Raw genomic sequence first — 12722 nt, 5'->3', positions numbered from 1 at the left:
ATGAAACACACACACAAACACACTGTAGGTACAGAGACGAGGCAGAGTAGCGATAATAATAGTAAACACACACATTTCTCTGCGATTGACTCCGTTTGGCGGTACTTCAGGTGCTGCAGCCATTAAAGGAAATAATAAAACTCTGGCACTTTTAGTCCGTCTAGGTTCTCTCTTTGACTCAATCCACTGTAGAAAAAAGTTTCGTATCGCTCTGCAAAAAGTTGAACCATGGTGGTGTGACTGGAAAAGGCAGAAACTGGGGCTGAGGTTTGAAGTGGACCAATCACAGCGCTTAAAGATGTAAGAAAAAATCAATTTGGCGATATATTGCGATGTTTCGCACGGTTATTGTATCAATCCAGGAAATGTTTGTTAACAAAAAATTGTTTTAATTGTTTTAACATATGCATAGCTTGTAAACGCCCAGTCACTCGGTGTCGGTGAACCACATTAGAACGTGTTAAACTACCTCACTCCTCAATGCGTTTTAGCTTGGAAGTTTATTGAACTTTATTTTCATTAAACATAGAATAGAATCCTTTATTGTCAACAAAGTACATCCTTTAAGTACAACAAAATTGCATATGCCCCTCCCAACAACATGAAAAACAACATAAGGTACTGTGAAATTTGGAATAAAAAGTTCTTGAGCACTTTTATAGAGGTTTTTTTAGAAGATAAGACCTTAACAGAAGCAGAATCTGTTGTAGAAGCAAAAGTTTCACTTTTTTGAAACATGTAATCTGACAGTTTGATAAACATACCACTTGTTTTTGATATTGGTACTTGAATTACAGTTGGTTACCATTTACCTGTTCTTGCAAGTTAAAAAAACCAAAACTTAAATTGGATTTCAGACCATTTTGTACTTGTAAAGGTGACATTAGTAATTATTGGTATCGCGATGTATATCATATTGCAGTAGTTCTCAACTGGTGGTTCGGGACCCAAAAGTGGGTCGTGGACCTGTATTGGGTGGGTCGCGGACAGCTGGTCAAAAATAAATATATGCTTAATGTCTCACATGTTGGACTTGTATTTTATTTTGAAAGAAACTTTTCTTTTGACATGCATGGTGTGAAATGCATGTTGCACAGGAAAATATATAGATTTATGTTTAAAAAAAGATTATATGTGTGTGTTTAACAGCTATTTTTGAAAAACTAAATTTTGGTGGTTGAATTAAAAAAAGAAAAAAGAAAAAAAGTGGGTCGCGATTTAATGTCCGTGGCAAAATGTGGGTCCCAGGGTGGGACCAGTTGAGAACCTCTGTCGTTTTGTTTAGTATTGGGACATATTGTATCATGACATGCAAACCATGAATCTGGCGATACGATACCATTCATGCGTGCGATGCACACCCCTACTGTCCAGTCCTGTTTACAGATAAGATGAACAGTGAACACCCAGGTACTCATAAGTTCAGCTCTTTAGTCTTTACTACGTTGATTTAGATCTGGCTTCTCTTTACTCCCAGTCATCCCAATGCTGGATGAGGCTGACAATTGCAGTCGTCAGAAAACTTCTGCAGGTGACAGGTGGGCGTGTGCTATGAGAAGTCTGCAATGTACAGGGTAAATAAATAGAAACCAAGCCAGGACCGTTCCCTGCGACTCCTGTACTGCAGCTGATACTGTCTGAAACAGGCTCTGGTTCTCTAGTGCTGATTGTTTTATGTTAAGCTATTCTCAGGTTTGGACTTGCAGTATAATTAGAGGACAGATTGTTTGATACTTTGTAAAGCAAACATGGAAACCTCCAGAAAAAGCTTTTGTTTAAAGAGTTTGTAACTAAGGTGTTATTATATTCGTACTGTTGGTGTTGGGCCAGGTTCTGCAGGGCTGCTCAGCTGCAACTGGTGCATTGCAGCAACTAGCCCACCCCAGCATCCATGCTCCCACTGTGGAGACTCATTCACAACACGAAGACACAGCATCAATCACAGCTCAGCCAGCATCTGAACCCTGATATTAGACATGACCACTGGTTATGAGGGCCTATTTAAAAAGGAAGACACAAATTCCTTGATTATCCAAGCTGCTTAAACGTCTTTATTTGCATCAGAGATTTCCCTCTTTATAGCATCAAAAAGGATGTTGTTGTCAATCATTTCTGTGCCAGCTTGGATGGAAAAAAAACATGTTGCTACATAATAGGAAAAGTCTGCATTTTGAAAAACCCCAAAAAAAAACAAAAAAAAACTGCATACACGTCAACTTGAGACGTAATCAAAAACAACCGGAGCCAGGCTGGCTGTGAAGTCATTGTGCAATAAACCAACCCCTCTTCTGTTATTATTAAAAGTGGAAGTAACTCTTTTGAGCAGGAAGACAAACATTAGGATCTTCTAGTCTAACGGTCTCTGTCCTCGGGTTACTCCATTCCTCCTGAGGCAGCTCAGCTCAGAGTGAATGTCCTTTCCTTCACCTTTACGCTGCATCATCTTTCACCGCAAACTACCTGCCAACCAGATGTTACCAGATGAGCCTTGGGCTGCAAATCAGCTTTAATTTTTGATAAATGAAGCGAATACATAAAGCTGGACCGGAACTCACTTTTTTTACATGATAGTAATTTGGCTAACAGGGCAAGTCTTTTATAAAGAAGTTGCACAGAGGTTGCTCAATGGGAAGCTGGACCTGCTCCTTTGAATTATATATAGTACCGGGATATGTAATGCTTGGGTGTCATTGCACAACTTTGCCTTTTCTTATTAATTAGTGGGTTTACAGTCCTTATGTTGACGGTGTTACTTTAAAGTTCCTTATTTTAATGTATTAGATGTTCTGCTTGTTTGTCTTGAATCATGTTTTGGGTATTATAAGAATTTGTGTTTATGTACGATATCATGTGTATATCAGTGTTTTTATTTCATTTATCGACCGATACATCGTCTATTGACTAAGGCTGAACGATTTTGGAAAATATTCCAATTTCCTCTGTATTGCGATATTGATTTAATATGCGTTTTTTTTCCCCCAACGTCCTCTTCTTTTTCAACAAACACAAGGAATAAATCAATCTGTGTTATATTATTCATTATCATACATAAATTGTTCTTTCTTAGAGGTTAAGCTTATAGGCAAATGCACCATGTATTAACAGGAAAGATGGTTTATTCTTTATTTTTTTTATTCGGTTCATTCTGCCCTGCGGTGGACTGACGCCCTGTCAAGGGTGTACCCCTGCCTAACGCCCAATGAGAGCTGGAGATAGGCACCAGCAAACCCCTGCAACCCTAAAATAAACGGAACAAGCGGGTCAGAAAATGGATGGATGGATCGTTTATTCTTCTGCTTCATTTACAATTGTAAACTTACTAAATACACCTGGGAAACTTGTCTGTCTGATAGATAAAAGCATGGTTTCATTTATTTGTCAGATTCCAAAGGGGAATTAGTAATGGAATGTGAGGAAAGCAGTGAAAGTGACGAAAATGACAGACAGCTGGAAGTCCTTTCATCGACCTATTGTTTGGAGCCCCTTGCCGTTGACTTGGTACCACTCATAAAGTTACATTGTTGTGTCCGTACATTCAGTTGTTCTGCCACTAACTCAGTTTCTTTACACTACCAAGGGTACTCTGTTGTCTTCCATAATGACTTGAATTCCCTACACATGTTTCTCTAGTGACCAAAATATGAAAAAAGCAGTGTATTTTTAGCCCCAATGGCACACTCCAAGAAGGGAAGCTGTGAGCGCTGTAGTGTGGCAGTTACTGCCGACTAATCCTTTGAGCTTAGTCAAGCCGATCATTAAAATAACAGGAGCTGTAATTCAAGATTCAAAGTTTGAGTAATCAGAGTGAGAAAGTTATCAGAGTAAGATGAGAATAGAGAGGGAAGATAAAAGAGTGGTGAAAGCGGGAAGACGTGCGGCTTTGATCACCGTCCATCTTACTTACCCGGGATAGAAGCTGAGGGTGTAGGTTTCAATCAGGCCACGTCGCAAAAGGCTTTTGGTGACAAGACCTCCTGACTCTGCACTTGGTCGTTTCTGTCAGTGTTGATGTTTGAGAAAGTCAAAGTCGTCCCCCCTGGTGCCTCTGAGTCACTTCTTTCCACTCTAGGGTTTACTATGTATGCCATTGTAGAAGCTATTTTTGCCCACCTCACATACACTACTACCACTACATGGTTCACATACATGCAACCTGAGAGTCTGGAAATATGGTTGACTGAAGAGTTTTATTGTAGGCTCCATTTGGCAGCACCAAAGACTCTTATGTTGACGTTTCAATTAAAGCGCAACGACATGGAAATGTGATCTTTTTATGTCACATTTCTTTTTTTAAAACTTAGATCCTTATCTGACCTCCGAGTGGTCTGAGGACACATCTTTTTTTTTTTTCCTGCTAAAATATCAGGTTTTAGGAGTTTTTTTTTTTAATGACATGACTAATATACATAGCTTTTCTAAGGCTGTATTTGTGAGTTACACCTGAAATTATTTTAATGACGTCTCATGCATTGCAATATTAAAGTCAAACTGTTCCATATTATGTTGAGGTTTAATTTATTCAGACAACTTTTTTTCAGGAAATTTGCTTTGATCTCCTGACATGTTTTGACTGTCAACTGCCAGTCTTCTTCAGAGGTGTCTGCTGATGGCTTTGATGTGTCTTTGACTTCCGTGTAATAATTCCAGCAAGTTATTTTTGTCTTCTTTTTGAATATTATGTTACAGCTTCATTTATTCAGACAACTTTTTTCAGGAAATTTGCTTTGATCTCCTGACATGTTTTGACTGTCAACTGCCAGTCTTCTTCAGAGGTGTCTGCTGATTGCTTTGATGTGTCCTTTACTTCCACATAATAATTCCAGCAAATTCTTTTTGTCTTCTTTTTGAATAATATGTTATGGCTTCATTTATTCAGACAACTTTGTTTCAGGAAATTTGCCCGTAATAATTATGGAATTATTATGCAAATTGTTCCATTTAGCAAATTCTGCTAATGAATAGATATTTGTCTTTTATTAAAACTGCCCCAAAAAGAGAGACTTTTTGGGATTCTTCAATACCAAGCTTGTTTGGCATTAAGCAGCCACAAGCTCTAAGCTTGAGCTCTTCCCACAGCATCCCTTTTTTTTGCATGACTCAGCACCACCAGCATGCAGTCCCCAGCAGGAACAGCACGCATGCTAACGCTGTAGCTGTGCTAAACTTGTGTTTGCCTTTTTAGTCTCCTTGTGGAGGCATTGTAAGATGAAGAAAATGCTTCTCTTCAACCCCCCAACCCCCACCACAAAATCCATTTCATTTCATTTCACAAGTATTTTCCTTTCACAAGTGTCCTTAGCAATTTTTAGCACTGTTTGATCCAACACATCGTCCTACTTGAGCATGGTGGGTGCAGAGGAGTCCTGTATTTGTGCAGAAACAGTTTTGAACACTCAAAGAGAGAGACTCAGCTTAAAAATGCTCCCACATAGATGTCCGTTTGAAATAAACTGATATGTAGTTACTACTATATATTGTTAATGTTTAGTGCATTGTATTTTTGTTCCCACTAATCCTGCACTTAAAAGCGTTAATATGTAATCTTTGATTATTGTCAAAATATGAAATAATCATATTTTTTTTACAGATACTCCAGAATATTGAATGGAAAGAAGAAACACTAAAACATAGAAAATGAAGAAAAGAAAGAAAATGTACATAGTTAAATAAAAGACTGTTATTTGAATAGGGATTAAATACAAGTGCACAACCAATAATGACTAAATAATTGTAATAGGGTAAACATTTTCAGAAACTAGGTAATGTTTTGTTAATCAGTCTGACTTTAGAACATTAACTTTGGCTTGTTGAGCTTGTTGAACTCTTTTTCTCTACTGCGTATGACTGAGAGGGAGATTTTTGGTCATGTTGTTGCTGATGTAATGGGTTTGTTGTTGATTTGAAAGGTTTTTGCTGCTGATTTTACTGTTGAACGTTTTCTGTTGCACCTTTTGATCATGTAAAGCACATTGAGTTGCCTTGTGCGTGACATTTTGCTTTGCCTTGCCATTATTTGTTTTGTGTGTTTGCACACACAGCAAGTTGTCTGCAAATACTACGGTAGTTTCCTACAGTTTTCTTTGCATTTGACAATTTAAATACCAAGTAATGCGGTTCATCAGAGCTTGCTTTTGTTATGTAACTTACCGGTAAAGGTTGTTCCCTTATTGAACTGAATGAACAGAAGTAGTACTAAGAAGTTTGTTCTTAGTGACAAGGCTAATGGTCTACTGTTAAAGCATTGGCTGTGTTCGAATTGTCACACTCATGTACTTTACACAACAAACTCATAGTATATAGTAGACAGTCTATACACATTAAGTATGATAAGAATGATGACCGTTCCTATTGAAGTATACTTCCAAGTTTCCCAAGATGTATTTCGAACCTACGACCAAATCCTGAAGCATACTGAGGCTAAATATCTGTTTATTCGCCAGCGCTGAAAGTTCTGAAAGCATTTTAAGCAAGTGGCCACGTACAGTAGAATATCAACATGTGGTCATTTGATTCGTAAAACGTGCGTCTACACATTTCAGAGATTTCGGAGATTCCATTTTTTTTTTTTAAGTTCTTCAAGGCAAGGCAAGGCAAATTTATTTGTATAGCGCATTTCATACTCAAGGCAACTCATTGTGCTTTGCATGATAAAACATTCAATTGTTTAAAATCAATAAGAACATTTAAAATCATCAGTAAAATCAATTCAAATCATCAACAAACACATTACATCAACATCATGCCTTTAAACTTTGATTTAAAAATGTTCACATTGGATGCTGACTTCAGCTCTGCTGGCAGTTTGTTCCACTTCTTTGCAGCATAACAACTAAAAGCAGCATCACCATGTTTACTGTGAACTCTGGTCTCCACTATCTTCAGAAGATTTTCCTTTTCTTTGAAACTCAAAATGAATATTCTCTCATGTCGCAGGTTATGAAAAGACAGAGGATACAGCACTAAAGACGTCTTTGGCTGATCAAGAAGATGCCCGACTAATATACCTCAACCGGGTGCAGTTCACAAAGTTTTGCTGCAATCGTGTCAGGTAAGAAAGATTTATTCTCCCCCCAGCACTGCGTTACCGTAGACTGCCATTTTCTTTCTGTTGCCCTTTGTGCAGGGGTTACCTGCTTTTAGCAATAAAGGTCAAGATGGTTGGTCACGCTGCCCTCTGTCAAGTAATATTACTGGTAGCGTATCTGCTGCATAAGCAGCTTGCAATGACTGAGATGCTGGAATAAATTGTTCGGGAACACTGAATAAAACAGCCTATGAATGCAAGTGTGCATATACTGTCAATCCATTTTTTTTTAGGTCAGTGTCATGCACTGACATGGCACATTACAGCCACAAGCTGCATGGGCTTTGCAGACTATCCCCCCTTTTGGTGCGGTTGGTGTTTTTTGATTTGCCCAACTGGAAAAAAGGATGCTAATTTCACCTTGTTTATTGATTTTTTTTTGCTTGCTTTGATAATTTAATACTGGGTCAATGGGCACAATACTACTGCATAACATGGAATATTGTTTATTGAGTGAAATACACAATAAAAACAGAAACTGTAAAATGTACAAAACAGGCACAAGACCTTTGCTAAGCTCCATAAACAGGTTAAAATCTGGTAACATGAAATTTTGCTGTGCTGTTTTTCACACTAACTCTACGATCTGAAATATTTCAATATTCCACTCTAGTGTGAAAGGCCAAGCTTCCATACCAAGTTCATTTGACTTGCATAGACCCTTAAAATCCCTATGCCATATTTTCTGATCACTTCCCTAAATTATCTAAGACCATGGTGCGGATGAACTGCTGTTACATCAGGAAAGATGAGTAATTAATTATTAATTACTAAATCAAACAACAAGACATCTGAGCTGAGCATTATTTCCATTGTTAAATAATTGTTTCTCAACCAGGGTTGCTGGTACGTGACAGTTTGCTGGGTACATGGAAACATTTAATCAGCAATTTCTATTATTTTTTTTTTTTTTTTACAAGCCCTGTTTTCATAATGGGTTGAACCGCGAACACAGTTCAGGCCCCACCCACATGGTTTCTAGCGTTTGTGCAGTATATGAATAATGAGTGGCCACGGTTACATGATGTTATTTTTTTACACCCTTATTGTTTACCATTCATTGTGTAGCAGAGCTCGTACCACAGTGAAAATAATACTTAACAGGCCAAAAACTACGGATGTCCCAATACAACTTTTTCACTTCCGATATGACACCGATATTGCAGCCTTACCTATCGGCCAATACCGATATTGATCCGATACAATATCAGCACGAATCATACATACGTTTATTACTTATTTTGTAGTGTGGAATGTTAGAAAAGGCTTGACCAAGTGATGTTACTCAAACAGAGAACAATAGTCATAGTTGTTGGAGTGTGAACCACAGTCACCTATGGATAGAAGTGCTGGAGCTGAACATTTTATTGGAGCGCTTATATCGGTGATTTTAGATGCAGTCCAATAAAAACCGATATTCATTTTCTGGCTGATATCGGACCGATATCTGATATCAATGTCGGATCGGGATACCCCTACCTTAAACCCTCACTTTTCACTCACTGCATTTAATGTCCCCGAATATCGAATTTTATCGGACTGCATCTAAAACCTCCGAAATAATATATATTGGTTCTTTGGATTTATTTTTTCAATATCTTCTATTTTACTTTTTTATTTCTTTCATTCAATCATAGAATATTCTTATTCTTAAAGGTTAATTATATATAATCTATTGGTTTATAATAACATTCCACACTGCAAAATAAATAGTAAAAGTATGTATGATTCTTGCTTATACCGTATCAGATTGATATCAGTATCGAACAATACTCAAGGCTGCAATATTGGTATTGTCTCGGAAGTGAAAAAGTTGTATCGGGACATCCCTAATTCAGATGCACATGCACAGGACCACGGTTGTCCTATTATGTGTGAGGGATGCTGCAGAGTGTTTATTCAGCTGCACCAGTTGCTAACAGATCAAGCTGTAATGTAAAGGTGATTAATCGCTGACATGTTGACAGCTTATCCTAGGTCAGATGGGAGTGGCTGTGCAAACCATTTTAGTGCTGAGTGTCCATGAAATGCTTTGCGGCTTGTGTGGAAAAACGAGGAGCACTTGAAAAGAAATACACACGTAGATAAATCAGTGTTAACTATTGTTATTTTTTGTCCAAAATTGACAATATTTGGCTGTTTTTTTATCCTTAACATATTTCTCATCAATATTTGTGTACATTACCAAATAGATTCAATGCATCAGCTGTTGTGCTACATGAAAGCACGTGAATAAATCGCTTACAAATACATACAAGGTATATTTCAGCTGCACAATTAATCAAATTTTAATCATGATCACGATTTTGGTTGCCACGATTAAATTCATCTGATCGTCGGCAATATTTACATTTAAAATACGGGCTCTGCACTCTACTAATGTGTTTGGTACATTTTAAATTCTTGGATTCATATTTTAAATATTTTTTTTTTATTATAATTCTTATTTAAAGCTACGTTTTGCACCGAAAACTGTAGACATGTTATTTGTTTAAAAGTAGAGCAATAAAAACAGAGATTTTCTTTTCTAACATGATAAATAATTGTGACTATAATTGTGATTACAGTATTGATCAAAATATTATTGATTATCATTTTGGCCATAATCTTGCAGACTTTGGTTTCAAATAGAATACTTTGACATTGAAAAAAAAAAAAAAAAAAAACCTTTTCTTTAAGTCAAATTTTGTATTTATGTAAATGATAGCACAGAAAAGAGCAAAGATGTTAATAATAGCATGTTCTACTGTCAATTCAGTGCACCAGAATTGTTGTAGTGGCGTTGCTGCAGTGCTGGTAATATGTGGATGATCTGCTCACCTCATTGGAATTCTAATGTAAAGTATAGTCATGCATTAACAAGCTGTATGTTGCTCTGATTTTGGAAAGAATCAAATTAAAAGAAGTCTGGTATGACATGCATGAATGTTTACTGTCATTTTATTTCACAAACATGAGAAATATATGAAAATTTACTTCACAGAAATTAAAAAAGGCTGAATTAATTAGATCAAAAAAAGCTTTTATATCTTTGGATCTACTGGGAGAATATGTAGTGGAAACAACACCTTTAAACAAATGCTTTTAATACCAAAAAGTTTAGAAAAAACTCCCTCTAGAATCTGCTCTGGTAAGTTTGCGCTCAATCTACTGGTGTAGGTTTCACAAAACATGCAGAGAATTCCTTCTCATATTCTTCCAAAGGTCTAGTGCGATGATTAAAGACAGTACAAGGAATTTAACTTGGCAGTCGGTGCAAAGAACAAAAAACACACCAGAAACAATAATCATAATAAATATAAAGGATAAATATATACATTTATACATGTGCCTTAAAGTTTTAAATGCAAGCACTGACTCCTAGTTTTGTTTTTGTAATTCTGGTGACACCAAAAAAAATGTGTTGGATATTTGCAAATATGAAACTTAATTTCAAAATGAATGTAATTTGTAATGGACCACAAATCTGAAAGGATTTAACCTCTATCAATGTTAATACCTCTTTGGAAAACACTACAAAGCATGCTGGGAAATCATAATTTTGGATGATGTAATTATTAAATGATTAAATTAAATTATTAAATGAAGGTGAATTATTGATAAAAATATAGATACAAGATTAAAAAAAATAGGTTTTTACAACCTCAGTAAAGGAATCTTAAAGCTGTTGACCGAAGTTTCTGGGAAACGTCTCGATGTCCCGCCCTAAACCACTCCACCTCCTCTCCCTGCTTCTGCCAATCTACCAGAAGCCACACCTCTACTTTTCTGCATGCGCATCGCGGAACATAACAAGGTCGCATCGGGTTGCATTGATATACTGTATGTCTATGGGTCATCGATCATATTTACCTGTTTGCTGTTGTGACGCGCTGCCTTGTTTCCGTGCACAGTTCCGCATTCACTTTGATTGACGGTCTCAAAAACAGGAAGTTGAAGCCTATTGGCTGGGTGCACTCGGCAATCATTTCCATTTGTATAGGGGTCTATAGGACGTAGGAGGGACTTACTGTATATACATTAATGTATATGAATGACCACCGGCAGTAGACCATAGTAAAAGACTAGTTAGGTATTTTTTTGCATTTCAAAAGAATCATACATAAACATAGATTTCTCAGAAACTCTTTGAACTATTCCATTAGCTTTACTTTGATGGATAAGCTTTTGATTTGTTTGTTTCAGGATGACTGAACTCTTTATGAAAACTAGTATGTTTGAATGAACAAAAGCGACTTTTGTCTTGAACATTGGTCACGCTGCAGCCCTGTCAGAACAATGCCTCCCTATATTCCACTTGCTCTGTGTGTCTGTCCCAGATTACTCAAGGATGACAGTGACTGTAAAAATCCATTTTGTCTGCACTTGATTCAAGACGACTACTCTGCATCGCCGGGATGTTACATTTGTGCTTGTAGTTGTGCCACAAGTGAAATCCCTGAAAATGGGCCTGTCAAACAACGGCATGGCTGCTGTGGAACTGCATATGTTGTCTGGTCTGTGGAGGAGTTGGAGGCAGTGCCCATGGACACACATGTTTGTGTGTTGGTCAGCTGTTGCTGGTATATCCTGGCATTCAGTATTTCTCCTTGAAAAGCGACTGTCCTTTCCGGCCCTTTAAACACAGCTGTAAATCAGAGTGCTGGAGGTCTGACTGTGGGTTGTTCTGCTCTGTAGGCTGTTAGCTCTGCCTGTCTCAGCCTTTCATTATCAGCACCAGCCTCCAAAGCAGCACATGCAGAAATGCCCATGTTTACAGTCCCGCTGCCAGCACCTAGCTTCCACCCAATTATTCTTCATAACCATTAAGTCCACCATATTCAACTTGATATAATTATTAGTCTTTTTCAATATAAAAGACCACACACAATCTCAAACAACTGTATTCGCTAGTATGTTAAGGTTTCTTTTATTCAGACAACTGTTCCTTAGGAATTCCACTTTGATCTCCTGACTTGTTGCGACTGACAACCGCCAGTTTTTGGCAGAGGCATCTGCTGATCGCTTTGATGTTTCCTTTGAAGTTTCCTTGTCTTCTGCGCAGGATGTGTTAGGATGTGTTTCATTGTTATTAGAAAGTACCGATCGCTTTCTTCCAGTTCATCTGGGAGTTTCTAAGCAATGCCTTTTACTGCTTTGATTTAGATGTGATAACTTACTTTGTTCTTTAGGTTTACAGATAAATCAATCAATCAATAAAGCAAATTAAATTTTCTTCTGTTATTGACAAAAGTTTAAAAATGATAAAAAGGTTCAGAGACTAATGCACACAAAATCAGTTTAGTAAAATAATTAAAAAGATGTTAAAATAAGAAAGTCAGAAACAAAAACAGCAGAGATGGGAACACTTTTTACGATATAAAACATTAAAATCAGCACAAAAATATTAAGAACCCTGAAAATTGTAAAATTTATAAAGCACTACATAAAATATCTTGCGTTAAAAAATCGTGATACTCTCGGCTCTTGTTCTACTGTCAGCTGTGGCACAGAGGATTAAACTGTTGTTTGTGAAGTTAACCTATATTTTAAACATTTCTATACTTTTCTTAGAAACTGTTTAAGATAGGATAACCAAATTCAGTGCGTGGCTTCAGGGTATCAATACCTTGATGGAGTTCGAAAATGAGAATTGCGC

At 37.1% G+C, this 12722-nt stretch overlaps 1 protein-coding gene across 6 annotated transcripts in view; it reads left to right on the top strand.

The window, feature by feature from the left end:
- The window catches only part of atp8a1 (ATPase phospholipid transporting 8A1), a 143665-nt gene that overhangs the window by 18111 nt on the left and 112832 nt on the right, over positions 1-12722 (top strand). For all 6 annotated transcript variants that reach the window (XM_028458999.1, XM_028458997.1, XM_028459000.1 and 3 more), the window contains exon 2: positions 6934-7048. In XM_028458999.1, coding sequence (XP_028314800.1) covers positions 6934-7048 — 115 coding nt within the window. The remainder of the gene's footprint in view (positions 1-6933; positions 7049-12722) is intronic.

Source organism: Gouania willdenowi, chromosome 10 (genome assembly GCF_900634775.1).
Source record: "Gouania willdenowi chromosome 10, fGouWil2.1, whole genome shotgun sequence".
NCBI lineage: Eukaryota > Metazoa > Chordata > Actinopteri > Blenniiformes > Gobiesocidae > Gouania > Gouania willdenowi.
The sequence above is the reverse complement of the archived record's forward strand: the minus strand, read 5'-3'. Positions and strand labels throughout refer to the sequence as shown.